This window comes from Hemiscyllium ocellatum, chromosome 22, assembly GCF_020745735.1.
Source record: "Hemiscyllium ocellatum isolate sHemOce1 chromosome 22, sHemOce1.pat.X.cur, whole genome shotgun sequence".
Taxonomy (NCBI): Eukaryota; Metazoa; Chordata; class Chondrichthyes; order Orectolobiformes; family Hemiscylliidae; genus Hemiscyllium; species Hemiscyllium ocellatum.
The window spans coordinates 53,466,343-53,482,387 of record NC_083422.1 but is presented as its reverse complement, the minus strand read 5'-3'; the positions used below and the strand labels follow the sequence as shown (position 1 = coordinate 53,482,387).

At 47.7% G+C, this 16,045-nt stretch overlaps 1 protein-coding gene across 1 annotated transcript in view; it reads left to right on the top strand.

Moving 5' to 3' along the window:
- Positions 1-203: 203 nt before the first annotated feature.
- loxl4 (lysyl oxidase-like 4) overlaps positions 204-16,045 on the top strand; it is a 135,805-nt gene continuing 119,963 nt past the window's right edge. Inside the window, exons 1-3 of the mRNA XM_060842498.1 lie at positions 204-297; positions 4,624-4,980; positions 5,988-6,160. Coding sequence (XP_060698481.1) covers positions 4,677-4,980; positions 5,988-6,160 — 477 coding nt within the window. The 5' untranslated portion in view covers positions 204-297; positions 4,624-4,676. The remainder of the gene's footprint in view (positions 298-4,623; positions 4,981-5,987; positions 6,161-16,045) is intronic.

The window sequence follows — 16,045 nt, the reverse complement described above, 5'->3', positions numbered from 1 at the left end:
CTCTCAGTCCAATAATCTCCCCGCCGAACAGAAAGAACCACATCCACTACATCTCTCCTCCACACTCTGTGACTGCCTGACTTTCACAACACTGAAAGGTCTTTTCTGGAGCAGGGTGGGAGGGGGGAAATCAGAGAGCGAAAGGGACGAGGCAGAGGGTGAAAGAGGATACACGTGGTGGTGATAAAAGCGAAAAGGCAGAGGTGGGATTAGCAGAGACTGGGAGTATCTCTGCACTGTCAAACACAGATCCCTCTCCTACCCTCAGCTGGTCTCCACTCAGTCTCAGCGCACGCTGTAAGTTTTAATCACTTAATTTCCAGTTGGCTTTTTCTTAGAAAGAGACGTGCATACTCAGCACATCTCTGCTGCAGTCGGGAAAATGATATAGTGAATTTGTTGTAACTTGCGACTACTTAATATTTTAAAGCAACGGAATATTATATCAGATTTCTTTCTGAGTTGTTTGAAGGCGGTTTCTACTTTTGGAGAGGGATTGGTGGAACTGGTTGCGTTCCTTCTCACTCTGGGACGATACTGAGAGGTAAACTCGGGCAGCTGATGTCGATATCGATTAGCAATCGATTTATTGCTATGTTTACACCTCCCCCAACTCAACAATTTGCTTCATTTTCTTTGCTCTGTCGCTGATTTTTGGGTTTAACTGTCTGCTACACATTTCATGGATCTGATCAATGGGATTTTTTTTCGCTTTCTAAATCCTGAACTTCAGTTTTCATTTGGAATTCATCCAAGTCTCGGTATTCTCCTCATTTTCATTTTCTGTTCCCCGGTCTTTTCCGTTATCGCCCTTCTCCATTTACTCTTTTGCTCTCTATCTTTCCCTTCCTGTGTTTCTCTTTTTTTTATTTACCTTTCTCTTCCTTTCTCCCTCTTTCATGCTGTTTTTTGTTTTCTTCCTCGTCCTGTTGTATTCCTTCTCTTTCTCTTCCACCTCCAGCAGCTATTGTTGTTATTTCTTTTGAATTCACACCGTCTTTCTCCTTTTATCTACCTGTGAGTTTGCAGAACTCCCTGAGATTTTCTGCACTGGATTTCCACAAAGTCCCTCTGCCCCTCAGGCTTCGGTCAAGCCCCAGTCTGCCTGAGACGCTCTGACATTTTGAGCCTGGTTAGGGTCATGTTTTCATTGCTTCAGTCTGTCTCTGCTGTTTTCTTTTGAGGTTCCGTCTCTCAAGAACTGGATGTGGGCTGTGAATCCTGCCCACCCTCCCCTTCCCTGTCTCTGTCTCTCTTTCACACACTGTAATCTCAACCATCGATATTTCACTGATTTTATTGTTGAGATACAGTGAAAAGTGTTGTTTTGTGTGCTCTACGGGCAGACCGTACCTTACAAAGTGCTTCAGCGTTAACAGAACAGGGTAGAATACACTATTACAGGAGAGAGAGGTCAGAGTTAACATTTGGCAGGGTCATTCAGCGGCAACCAGCTGTTGCTGAATCCTGAATCACACTTGCATTCAAACTTTTGTATCTTCTGCCTGGTGGCGGAGGGTGGAAGACAATATAACTGGGGTGTGAGGGATCTTTGATTATATTGGCTGCTCCCCCCGAGCAGTGTAGATGGAGCTAATGGATGGGAGGCTGGACTGTGTCCATAACTCCCTGTAGTTTCTTGCTGTCTTGGGCAGAGTGGCTGCCGTATCACGCTGTGGTGGATGCGGACAGGTTGCTTTCTATGGTGGACTGTCACACTCTCCCGGGATTGCAGGCTCCAGCAACGAGTTGGCAACTTCCAGTTTTATTTTTAAGGGACTTTGGCACCACTGGCTGGGCCAGCATTCTGTTGCCCATCCCCTAATTGCCCGGGAAAAGGGCACTTCCTTGAACAGCTGCAGTCCATGTGTTGTAGAAAGCCCCCACAATGCTGTTCAAGAGGGAGTTCCAAGGTTTTGGTCCAAGGGCAGTAGAGAAAAATGGCAACATGTCTCCAAGTCAGGGCGATGATTAGATTCCCTACAGTGTGGGGGGTGGCCCAACCAGTCCACACCAACCCTCTGAAGAGTAACTAACCCAGACCCATTTACCTCTGACTAATGCGAGTAAAAAGTGAGGTCTGCAGATGCTGGAGATCAGAGGTGAAAATGTGTTGCTGGTTAAAGCACAGTCCCCACCCCCTGCTCTCTCTCTCTATCCCCACTCCCCGCTCTCTCTCTGTCCCGACTCCCTGCACTCTCTCTCTCTGTCCCCACTCCCTGCTCTCTCTCTCTATCCCCACCCCCTGGTCTCTCTCTATCTCACTGACCTGCTGTGATTTAACCAGCAACACATTTTCACCTCTGACTAATGCACCTAGTACTACGGGCAATTTTAGCATGACCAATTCAGCTGACCTGCGCATCTTTGGACTGTGGGAGGAAACCAGAGCAGCCGGAGGAAGCCCACGCAGACACAGAGAGAATGTGCAAACTCCACACAGACAGTCACCCAAGGCTGGAATTGAACCTGGGACCCTGGTGATGAGAGGCAGCAGTGCTAACCACTGAGCCACTGAGATTCTGCCCTGCCCCCTCTGTTTTTGTAAAACTCAGTGAATACAGGGAGAGTCAACCCAATCTCATACGACAAGCCTACCATCCCAGGTATCCATGTGGCGAACCTTTTCAGAAGATGACAATTTACCTTCATGTGCCATTATGGAGCAGAAGCTCCCAGCTGTCCTGTTGGAGATCTTGGCCTATTGGTACTGCTCGTTGCTTCAGTGTTGATCGCCTCCAGGTATCCATTGGGAAAACAGTGCGGAGATTCTGACTATTTGCTTCTTCCGATTGCTGCTTATCCATTCCCTTTCTGCAATGAAATGATTTTGCTGAGTAAACCCCAGGTCCTTGAGGTACAAATGCATTGTGTTTACTGCTGCCAACAGTGAAGTCAGAGATCACATGAGGTCTTACTTCTTGGCTGGATGTCAAAGAAGCTCATGAAACAGTTCGAAGAAATGCAGGACCATTCTCTCCAGGATCCATAGAATCCCTACAGTGTGGAAAGAGGCCATTCAGCCCATTTAAGGTTTGCACTGAACCTCCGAAGAGCATCCCACCCAGACCCAGACCCCCATCACCTCATAGCCACTATGGCTAATCCACCCAACCTGCACATCTGTGGGAGGAAACTGGAGCACCTGGAGGAAACCCACACAGACCCAAGGAGAATGTCCACACAGTCACCCAAGGCTGGACTTGAACCAGGGTCCCCGGTGTGGTGAGGCAGCAGTGCTAGCCCCTCTGCCACTGTGCAACCCTGGCCAATATTCACCCCTCAACCAACTGTGTCATTGTTGGGGGAGAATGGACACCTCCAAGAAAACAATGCCTGTGTTACCTATTGTCCATGCACAGGGTGGAAGGTGACCACTTGGCTCAGCTTTACAATGGGGCACCGCACACCAGCACAGGTCAGGAGGGAAGGAAGGAAAGAGTGCAGAGTGGAAATTCCATTTCTGTTCTATCTGGAAACTTTGAGAAATCATCTGGACACTGGAGGCAGAGTCGGGGTGGGGGATGGAAAGGTAACTGGGCAATGGGGCGGGTACGGAGAAGAGGATTTGGTCATTGAAGGGTTAATGATTGAGTTGGTTGCTGGTGGCTGGTCTTGCTCAAGGTTGGCAGTGTAATCAGGTCTGTTTGTACAAAGTGTTTGCTCTGTACTCTGGGCTGCTGTCAGACTCAGCAACTGCCAGGTTTCAAAACTGCACAGGATGGGGGAGCACCCGCTGCTCGGGCAGGTTAGAGAGTGTCCATTGGGCACTGCTCATAGCCGTGTCTTCCAAGACCACCCTGCAAGTGATACCATCAAGATTCTTAAAGGGGCCAAGGACCCAAATGTTTGGCAGTAACTTTCAGAAGGTGCTGATGTCATAGAGTCATATGCATGGAAACAGACCCTTCAGCCCAACTCGTCCATGCCGACCAGATATCCTAAGCTAATTTAGTCCCATTTGCCAGCTTTTGGCCCATATCTCTCTCCATCATTCCTGATGAAGGGCTTTTGCCTGAAATGGCGGTTTTCCTGCTCCTTGGATGCTGCCTGACCTGCTGTGCTTTTCCAGCACCACTCTAATCTTGACTCTGATCGTTAGCATCTGCAGTCCTCACTTTCACCAAAACTCTCTAAACCTTCCCATTCTTGAACCTGCCCAAATGTTTTTTAAATGTTGTAATTACGCCTGCTTCTGCTACGTCCTCTGGCAGCTTATTCCATGCATGCGCCCACCCTCTGTGAGAAAAAGTTGCCCCTCGGGTCCTTTTTTAAACTTTTCCCCTCTCACCTTCAACCTATGCCCTCCAGTTTTGGACTCACCCAACCTGGGGAAAAGACCTTGGCTATTCATCTTATCCATGTCCCCTCAGGATATTGTAAATCTCTGCAAGGTCACCCCTCAAGCTCCTCTGCTCCAGGCACCCGAGGCTGGAATCGAACACTGGCACTGGGAGGCAGCAGTGCTAACCACTGTGCCACCCAGAACCTTGTCAAAATGTTGTTGAGTGTGTTTTGAAGAAAACAAAGAGGAAATGGGACATATATTTGTCTGGATGAATATAATATGTATTAATTGGGAATGCTGTTGTTTGCATATTTTAATCTGTGCTGCTGTTACAGGTGGAGAACCCTCGTGCTCTAAAGTGTTCTCCTGAGTGCCAGTTGACAAGGTCATGATGAAGGGTGCTCCACCAGGTCTCCTCCTTGGCACAGTGCTTTTCCTCTGCAGCCTGTTGATCCTTGGCACTGCCAGAACGACCTCCGGGCCGACACCGGAGCAGAAGGAAGTCAGGATCCGCTTGGCGGGATTGAAGAGGACACACCACGAAGGTCGCGTGGAGGTTTTCTACAGTGGCCAGTGGGGCACAGTGTGTGATGATGACTTCACCCTCGACGTTGCGACGGTGATCTGCCGAGAGCTGGGCTATGAGGGAGCGCTGACTTGGGCCCACAGTGCAAAGTACGGCCAAGGCAAAGGTAACACCTCCTCCCACTTCATGAAGAAAAATTGAATCAAAGAACAGAGAAAACAGCCCAGGAACAGGCCCTTCGGCCCTCCAAGCCTGAGCTGATCCAAATCTACTGTCTAAACTTGTCGCCCAATTCCTAAGCATTTGTATCCCTCTGCTCCCCACCTACTCATGCATCTGTCCAGACGCATCTTAAATGAATCTACCGTGCCTGCCTCTACCACCTCTGCTGGTAACGCATTCCAGACCACCCACCGCCCTCTGTGTAAACTACTTTCCGTGTGTATCCCCCTTAAACTTTCCATCTCTCACCTTGAAAGCATGACCTCTTATTATTGAATCCTTCACCCTGGGAAAAAAGCTTGTCTTTATCCACCCTGTCTATATCCTTCATGATTTTGTAAACCTCAATCAGGTCTCCTCTCAATTTCCTTTTTTCTAGTGAAAATAAACCTAGCCTACTCAACCTCTCTTCATAGCTAGCACCTTCCATACCAGGCAACATCCTCGTAAACCTTCTCTGCACCCTGTCCAAAGCATCCACATCCTTTTGGTAATGTGGTGCCCAGAACTATACACAGTATTCTAAATGTGGCCGAACCAATGTCTTGTACAATTTTAACATGGCTTGCCAGCTCTTAAAATCAATACCCTGTCCAATGAAGGCAAGTATACTATATGCCTTCTTGACCACTCTATCCACCTGTGCAGCAACCTTTAGGGTACAATGGGCCTGCACTCCCAGATCTCTCTGCCCATCAATTTTTCCCAAGGCTCTTCCATTCAATGGCTCCAGTGGAACCATTCTTGTAAATCTGATGTGCAGTCTGTCTAAAGCCTTTAACTCCTCCCTAAAGTGTAGGGTCCAGAGTTAGACATAATGCTGTAGTTGAGTCTGAACCAGAGTTTAATACAAGTTTGTCTTTGCTGTCTGCCACTGTTTGTGAAACCTGGGATCCCCTATCCCTCGCCATCAATGCACTTTGCCTTAACTGCTGTAATTCTTCTGTCTAGGCCCCATCTGGCTGGACAATGTGAAATGCAGAGGTGAAGAGGAGTCCATCACCGCCTGTGAGTCTAACGGCTGGGGTGTTAATGATTGCAAACACAGTGAGGACGTTGGCGTGGTGTGCTCAGAAAAGCGACTGGCTGGACTCGAACACAAAGAGACCTTTACTAAGCTTCAGGTAGGCTTGCTTCAGACCTCTTGCTGCTGTCCGCCTCTTATCACAGGCAACCATGTGGCCCTTCCTGTTTCTGGAGCTGCTAACCTGAGACTGACTGTGGTGAGATTCCCAGGAAGCTGCAAATTATTGCATGCTGGTGGTCATGTGGTAGGTTAATATCAAAGACTTGGCGCCAACTCTGATTGGCTGCAGTCATAGAGTCATTGGGGTCTACAGCACAGAAAAAGGCCCTTCGGCCCACCTGTGCTGGTAAAAAAAACAAGCACCTAACTATTCTAACCCTGGTTTCCAGCATTTGCCCTGTAGCCATGGCATAGCAAGTATACATCTATATACTTCTAAAATCTTATGAGGATTTCTGCCTCTCCCACCCTTATAGGCAGCAAATTCCAGATCCCCACCACCCTCTGGGTGAAACAATGTTACTTTGCTCTCCCACTAAACTTCCATCAAGTTTCTTCCTGTCTACCATCCTCTAAAACCTGTTGGTTTGAACAAGCTGTTTTTCGCCCACTAACTCAGTGTCAGATTTTCTCTGACAATCATGCCCACGCAGCACTGGTGGATGCTAGCACTCCACATTGCAGTGGTTCTGAAGTCACATGAAGGCCAGACCAGGTAAAGATGACAGTTTCCTTCCCTAAAGGACATTAATGAACCAGATGGGATTTCCCCCAACAAGCAACAAAGAATTCATGGTCATCATTAGACTCTTAATTCCAGATTTTCTTTTTATTATTGGATTCAAATTCCAATTATCTGCCCTAGCAGGATTGAACCCATGTCCCCAGAACATTCCCTGGGATTCTGGATTAATAGCCTAGCGAAAATACCATGAGGTCATCACCTCCTCTCACATCACCTCACTAAATTAACAGGTTTATTTAAACAGGGCATGATACTATTTTCTACAGTAACATTCTGTAAATCCAATATCAGCAGTGGGTAGGACTGTTTGAACCCAAGACTGTCATGGTATGATTTTGTGATGAATTTGGCCTTTTCTATGACATTTTCCTGTCTTGACCCCCAGACAATGCCTGTGTTTATCGAGGCTTCATTCATTCTCAGTGTTAGAGTGCTCAAGCTAACAGACTCTGTGAGAGTGCAGGGCAAGGGAAGAGAAAACTGTGACTGTTTTTGGACCTGGGGCAAGATAAACAGCTGAGCTCGCAGAATGTGTGACTGGGAAAGGGAGGTGGACTTGCTGCTACATTCTGACTGGCTGTGAAACAGAAAACGCTCTTTGAGACACTGAGACTAGAAACGTACATTAGTGGAAAACATGTCTGAGAGAATGAAGCTTTAGTCTGCACATTGCGGACGGGAAAGATTTATTTTCTCATCGGGAGATAAAGTGAACATGAGGCAAATGGATTCTAGAAATGAGAACAGCAGGTGTAGAGAGAGCTTTACTCTCAGTCTAACCTCATGCTGCCCCTGTCCTGGGAGCGTTTGATGGGGGACAGTGCCTAGGGAGTGTCACTCTGTATCGAACCCCATACTGTCCCTGTCCCTGTCCCTGGGAATGTTTGGGGGACCGTATACAGGGAGTGTTACTCTGTATCTAACCTCATGCTATCCCTGTCCTGGAAGTGTTTGATATGGACAGTGTATAGGGAGTGTTACTCTGTATCTAACCCCATGCTGCCCCTGTCCTGGGAATGTTTGATATGGACAGTGTATAGGGAGTGTTACTCTGCATCGAACCCCATGCTGCCCCTGTCCTGGGAATGTTTGATGTGGACAGTGTATAGGGAGTGTTACTCTGTATCTAACCCCGTGCTGCCCCTGTCCTGGGAATGTTTGATGTGGACAGTGTATAGGGAGTGTTACTCTGTATCTAACCTCATGCTGCCCCTGTCCTGGGTGTATAGGGAGGCAATATATAGGGAGTGTTACTCTGTTTCTAGCGCTGTCCTACACCTGTCTGGGAATGTTTGATGGCGACAGTGTCTAGGGGGACTAACTTTCAGCTTCAAAGAGTAGAGGGAGCTTTATTCTGTATCTAACCCCATGCTATCCCTGAGATGTGAAAGATTAAAGTGGAGGTTCTATGGTTTTTCAAGCAGGACGTTAATATTACTCATCAAGAGTGCATCATTCTGTAGCAGGGACCTACTCATCCTGAACTAAAGCAAGCAATTAAACTTCATTTTGTGTAATGGACTCAGGTTTTGGAAACAGTTGGAAGTGACTGAGTTTAGAAAGATGGGAAAATCGGAATGAATTTCTCCAATTCTGTCTGTTCTTGCTTTACCAGGGCCAGAGTATCGAGCTGTGGAGACGCTGAGCTACAAGTTTCCTCTTTAAACCTCTCTGTCTCCCTGATCGTTTACAATGAGTCTTATAACACGTCCTTGTGTGTTTAAACACTGTCTGATTTTATGCTTCTGTGAAGTGCCGTGGGTCATTTGGGGTGGCTCAGTGGTTCACACTGCTGCCTCGCAATGCCAGGGATCCGGCTTTGATTTGGGTGATTGTCTGTGTGGAGTTTGCACATTCTCCCCGTGTCTGTGTGGGTTTCCTCTGGGTGCTCCAGTTTCCTCCCACAGTCAAAATGTGTGCAGGTTAGGGTGGATTGGCCAAGCTAAACTGTCCCATAGTGTCCAGGATTGCACAGGTTAGGTGGGCTTATGAAGATAGGGTAGGGAGCTGGGTCTGGGTGGGTTGCTCTTCAGAGGGTCGGTGCAAACACGATGGGCCAAATGTCCTCTTTCCGCACTGTAGTGATTCAATAATTCAGTGATGTTATTTCTCTCTGCGCTCTGCAATCCCTGAGTGCTGCCTGTTCTCAGGGGCCATTCTGCCCCTAGAGAGGCCTACAGTGGGCTTTCCCCTGGGAACAAGGACCCTCTGGACATTGAAATCCCATCCACTGAGAGCTCATGGTGGGGAGGGGTTAAGAGAGAAGACTTTGGCGACCCCACCCATCACCCCCACCACCACCCCCACACCAATCAGGAACAGAGGGTTTAGCTGGCAGCCTTCCCGCCTGGTGGGTCCACCATTTCTCCTCCCTCATGCCAATTCTGGTGGGATGAAGCACCTTAAATGGGCAATGGTTGCTCCTACAGGCAGCTCATGAGCCTTCTCACCAATGATTTAATGGCGAGGATGGCAGTCAGGTCTCTGCCTGACACTCTGTTACCCAGTTGAAAAGGCAGTCCATCGCCAAATGCCCAGGGTGTAGTGCATGGTGGGTGGGAGGAGGCGCTGGAGAACACCTGGTTCCACTCTCTGTAGTGTAAGTTTTTTTTTAAGATTAGATTCTTTACAGTGTGGAAACAGGCCCTTTGGCCCAACAAGTCCACACCGTTCCTCCGAAGAGTAATCCACCCAGACCCATTTCCTTACCCTATGTTTCCCCCCTGACTAATGCACCTATCACTGTGGACAATTTAACACAGTCAGTTCGTCTAACTTGAACATCTTTGGATTGTGGGAGGAAACCCACGCAGACACAGGGAGATTGTGCAAACTCCACACAGATAGTTGTCCGAGGCAGGAATTGAACCCGAGTCCCTCGCACCGTGAGGCAGCAGTGCTCACCACTGAGTCACTGTTGTTGTTTCCTGTCCGCTGTCAGATGGGACGGTACAGGGAGTGAGCGAAGCTCGCATGTTCCCAGGTACCACTGGAGAAACTCAGCTGGCCTGGCAGCTACTTTGGAGAGAGAAAGCAGCAGTTCCCGATGAAGGGTCACTAGGCTGTGAAACATGGGCTGTGCTTTCTCTCTGTCTCTGTCTCTGCAGATGCTGCCAGACCTGCTGGGTTTCTCCGGCAATCGCTGCCTCTGTTTCGGAATTCCAGCGTCCATGCTTCTTTAGTTTACACAAATTCCCAGGACAGGCGTGCTGCTCACTGACTGACTGAGAAAGGAATGATGGGCACAAAGAACAAAAGATACAATGGGAGCTGAACAGGGGCTGGCCTAACGACAGCAGCTCCATTCATTCGCAACAGCGATGGGAAGTGGATGGAATGTGAGCTGTCAGCTGAGATCATTTGCTTGGAAAAACACATGCTGACGTCTAGACAATAATAGCTCTCTCAGATAAGGGCAGCCAGATGCCTTTCCTGGTCAGTGGAATCCTCACATTCCTGAGTTCTGTACAGAGACAGATGAGGAAAGAGTCTGATCTCAGTAGAGGGTCCACTCACTTGCTGGGGAAGACAGCCTGGAATGTAATGGTCAGACTAAGCTAATGTAGGATCATGAGAAACCAACTAGGCAAGTCTGCTCAGCCCTTCTTAACTCACCGACTCCGACATCCCCTAACAGAGCTGCACTGAGACTTTTGATTTTTAAGCTTTTGAAGTTTTTAATTCAGTTGAATGATTTTGTCCATGGTTAAGAGGGTTCACTTACATACCTCACGCTTCAAGTAAAGAAGGTAAAATTGGACTCGTTTCCTGCTCCTGAATATTTATATTAATGAAACCATTGTCTTGGCTAAAGCTCCAGTATGGTCCTCTAAGAATGCAGCCCTCCATCAAGAGGAATCGTGTTTTCTGCAGAGGCTAGGGGATTGGTTAGCTCAGTTGGCTGGGTGGCTGGTTTGCAATGCAGAATGATACCAGCGCCATGGATTCAGCTGAGGTTATCGTGTCCTTCTCAATCTCTTTCCCCCCCCCCCCCCCCATCCTGAGGCATGGTGACCCTCAGGTTAAATCTCCACCTGTTGCCTTTCACTCTCATGAAAGTGCACCCGAATGGTCCAACAAAACCGGTGATTTTTAGCTTAACCTCAACCTAAGAACTCATCTATCCTTTTGAGTAAAAGGTCTCTGGTCAGTATCTTGCAGAAGTGTTCTTCCTGATGTCCAGGCAAAGGTTAAATCTCTGAGCCAACATGAGAAAACATAATATGTGGTTATTATCACATCAGGGCTTGTAGATCTTACTGTGCTGTGGGGAGGTGATGGCTTACTGGTATTATCACTGGATGGTGAACCCAGATAATATTCCAGGGACCCAGGTCCCAATTCTGCCATGACAGCGATATGAATTCAAAAAGTATTTTGAATTAAGTCTAATGACAACCATTGTCACTTGTTGGGAAAAACTCATCTGGTTTTTCCATCAGGAAACTGCCATCCTGACCTGGTCTGGCCTACATGTGCCACATCAAAATGGTTGACGCTTAACTTCCTCTGGGCAATTAGGGAAGGGCAATAAATGTTGCTTTGCCAATGACACCCTCCTCCCATGAATGAATAAAGGAAAAAAAATATGGCTACATATCACAAGGTGACCGCACTCCTGCTGAGTGCTTACATTATGCCTGGCACCACGGAGATGTAAGTGATTTTTTTTCATTCCTTTCTCTCTCAGCTTTCTGGCTTTTACATGTCATGGTTCCAGCCCCATTGCTTGCTCCTCTATCCCCTCACTTAGGTTTAATCTCAGAGACTTCAGTCACTGATTCCACTGGTTAGCTCCTCTGGTGTTGCTAAGGTATGATTTGAAATTCCCTCTGCACTGCCTCAGCCAATGTACCACAGAGTTATAGAGGCCTACAGCACTGAAAAGTTCCCTTCCGCCCATCGAGTCTGTGCTGGTCAAAACCAAGCTCCTAATTATTCTTATCCCATTTCTCAAGCACTCGGCCCATATCCTTGGCCTTGCAAGTGCATATCTAAATACCTCCTCAATGTGATGAGGGTTCCTGTCTCTGCCATCCTTATAGGCAGGGAGTTCCAGATTCCCACCACCTTTCTGGGTGAAAAACTCTTTACTCACAACCCACTCCTGTCCCTTACCTTAAATCGATGTCACCTCCCCTGGTCATTGATCCCACGACCAAGGGGAAAAGGTTTCTCCCTGTCTTTGTCCCTCATAATTCTATACATCTTGTCTCCTCTCAATCTCCTCCAAGGAAAACAGCCCCCCAGTCTGTCCAATCTCTCTTCATATCTACAACTCTCAAGTCCAGGCTTGGTAAATCTCCCTCTGCACTCTCTCCAGTGCTATCACATCCCTCCTTTAAGGTGGATTGCAGAAGCACACACAATACTCTAGCTGTGCGGAGTTAATCACACTGCCACACCTAGCCTTTCTGTGTTCCACATTATCGATCGACAGTATACACCCTGTACCTTTGATGACCGAGGCATTGCCCGTTCAGTGAGGAATTGAACTGAGACTAGTCAGGGTCTTTTTCATTTGGACTCTGGGTTGGGTTGAGGCCTACGTGAACATTTGAACCAAAATCTCCGCCGCCCCAACCCCAAACAGATGCAGTTCTAATGAAGGTAGATAAAGGGTAACTTGTACTGACTGCACCCTGTTTCCAAATTGCTTCCTCTGAGTAATTATCTTCCCCCGCACTTTGATTTTTCTGCATCTTGACCCTCAAATGTTTGGTTTCTTTGAAACTGCTTTGCTGTGGGCCACATCCTACAGGAGGAAGGTTGGCTTTGACGACAACATTTTAGAATCGAGCCCTCGTGTTTGTTCATAGTTGCTCCTGCCCTGTTACCATGGTGACAGCTGCAGTTTGGATTCTCTGTGGACAATACAAAGAGTGATTGATGAGGACCTTTTCTGGGTGTTTAACGTGCAGCTGGCAGACAGCTGGGTCCTCTTGTCTTGATCCTGATCTTTATAATTTGTCCATCGTGATTTGTAGATGGTTTCATATTGCAACATCTTAAAGACAGGAAATTGCAATAAAAATAGTCTTAGATGCTTAATTAGCAGGAACCTGTTGCAGGCACTGGCTTTTAGAGATTGACAATGAACTAAAATATTAGTTAATATTTGGATTCATGTCCAGAGTCAGGCTTTGTTCTCCTATTCCTCCACTGCCTTCTATTTCTAATATATCCCTGATCTCCCTTTTGCCTTATCCCTTTCCTTCCCTGGTCCTAAAGAATCCAACTTTACAATTGTCTGTGAATCTTTATCATCTTTTATTTAAAGTTCCCTTCTTCACTGGTAATGAGAGATGATTTTATTTTTCCCTTGCAGCCTGATCTTTAATATCCTGGGGATGTTGATGGTGCGATAGAGATGCATGATGTTGAAATGGTGGAGGTGGGTGGGAGGCGGTGAGGAAGACCTGTACTCATATAGTGATTTCTCATGTCAGTTGGACATCTCCAAGGGTTGGACAGCTGGCGAAATGTCCTTGAAATGCAGACGCTGCTGTAAAGTGGGAAATACAGTGGCCAATTTCCACAGAACAAGATCCCACAGGCAGAAAACGTGAAGATAACCCAGATAATCTAGTTTAGCATTGAGCTGCAATTAGGAGGTCACTTTCAGGAAGATTGTGACACTGTTTGAGGGCTCCACCATAAGCCAAAGGCCAAAAACGCTGCCATTAAATGGGGACTGCCTCAGTAAATGGGCACCTCTTCCCCTCAGATTCCCTCCCTGCCTGAGGTTCTGGCTGAGGTTGGATCTTCTACCTCAACATGAGTAGGCTACTTTGGCTTGATCCAACCTCTCATCCGCAATACTGTCCTGTCTCAGGGCTGCGCAGGAATGCCAGCATTAACATTATACTTGACGCCTGGAGTGGAACCTGTTTCTCGGGCTGAATGTGACTCAGAGGCAGGAGTGCGAATAAAAAAAAACTCAGGTCTGGTACCGTTGTCCCATCATTGTCCCAGCAGGATCACTCCTCAGCAGAGTGATTTGGAGATTTGACTGGTTTTAGCCTGCCATTGAACCTGGGCATGAGGTCAGCTCTGGTACCCAATAATTGCTGCCCCAGCTGGGATCAGTTGACCCGGCACAGATGAAGCATCCCTCCTACTGCCTTTCCATTATCCCCGCCATTCCCTCTTGCTCCAATACCAGTGCTAGAGGTACCATGGCATAGACAATGCCGTCAGGATATTGTACAGTCACAATGATTGACAGTCTGCCTGCCCAGTGCTCTGAAGTTGCTGTGAAAGAGGTCAGGCACAGTTGGAGGAGGCCGATAATTCACTTTCTCCCAGTCTCCTCGACTGTCTTAAGGTTGATTTAAATCCTAGAGTGTTCCGCTTTGGTTTTCCAGCCATGCAATAGTCTTCTTTTTCAAAAATATGGTAAAGGAAGAAAGTACTTGCATTTCTGTGGTACCTTTCACTTTACAGCCAAAGTATTCCAATGGAGCTGTAGTACATGGGGAGGCAATGGTCTCGTGGTATTACTGTCAGACTATTAACCCAGACTCAGGTAATGTTCTGGGGACCTGAGTTTGAATCACACCACAGCTGATGGTGGACTTTGTCACTGAATCCAATCTGAACTTAAAAGTCTAACGATGACCATCAAACTGTTGGAGATTGTTGTGAAAACCCATCAGTTTAACTAGTGTCCTTTATGTGGTTGCACCTTAACTGAGCTCTGGATAATTAGGGATGGGCAATAAATGCTGGTCTAGCCTGCGACCCTTGCATTCTAATTAAACAAAGTGTGTTGTAATATCAGCAATGTAACCCATTTTGAGCATTGGTGATTGATCAGGTACTTGGGAAAACTCCTCTGCTCTCATTCAAAACAGGTTGGAGGGCAGGGTAGGCCAGGTCACATTTACTCAGCCCTTCCCTGGAACCCCAGTCTAGTCTCTGCAGTGTGACCTAAACTCATGCCCTCAGAGATCAGTACTCTGCCACTGATCAACAGCGGACACTGTTAAAGCTGACTTCGATGTGACGGGCTGGTTCCATGGTGGGCTACAGGATCCCAGTGTTGGGACCAGATGGGGATTGTGAACCTCCCCTTACTCTGCACCAGAACTGAAAAGGATACCACCAACCCCAGACGCATAAACAGTAAGTGGGACAGAACACCAATGCTTCACTGGAGACGCACTGATGAGGTTAACCAGTCTGGTGATGAAAGGTCTGTGAGCAAACTTACCAGCTCAGCAAGCAAGTCATCAGCCTCATGCACTCGGCTGTAGTGTCAAGCCCCATGACCGTTACCTCTGAGAGAGAGCAAGATGTCTTCACCCCCCTGTGTCCTAGCGGGTAGCTCAGAGGTGACTCAGATTCCATCTTACCTCCAATCACTTGAAGCAGGACAATCTACTAGAACCGTGCTGCTCTGTTATAACCTTCTAGCATAACAATCTTCCTGGATGTGCAGACAGTAAGGACTGCAGGTGCTGGAAGTCAGAGTCAATAGATGTGGAGCTGGGGAAAACACAGCAGGTCAGGCAGCATCTGAGGAGCAGGTAAATCAATGTTTCACGATGGCTCAGTGGTTAGCACTGCTGCCTCACAGCACCAGGAGTTAGCACATTCTCCCCGTGTCTGTGTAGGCTTCCTCTGGGTGCTTCGGTTTCCTCCCACAATCCAAAGATGTGCAGGTCAGGTGAACTGGCCACGCTAAATTGTCCCATTGTCTTAGGTGCATTACTTATTTGGGGTAAATACAGGGTTGGGGAATGGGTCTGGGTGGGTTACTCTCGGAGGGTCGGTGTGGACTTGTTGGGCCAAAGGGCCTGTATCCCCACTGTAGGGAATCTAATCTAAACCTTCTGGCTTGACTTTCCTGCTCCTCAGATGTTGCCTGACCTGACCTGCTCTGTTTCCCAGCTCCACATCTATTGACACAATCTCCCTGGATGTCAGCTTGGCCTGGAGGTAACTAAGGAAGAACCGGAATCTCCCTCATTCCTGACTCCAATAGGCAATGTAAGAAAGGTTAGGCCTTCAAAGGGGCTGCCTCCTTTGAGTTTGAGGCATCCATACCCGCAGCAAAAGGATCACAGAGCCGACAGTGTCACCATTTAATGGGGACCTGCCTCTATAAATGAGGAGCTCCCCACCTCCGTGATATAGACAGTGGATCGAACTCATTGCCCGTCCTGGGAGCGCTGTCAGTGAGAAGGATGCTGTCCAACCGAGCACCACCCGAACTTCCCGACGCTCCCACTT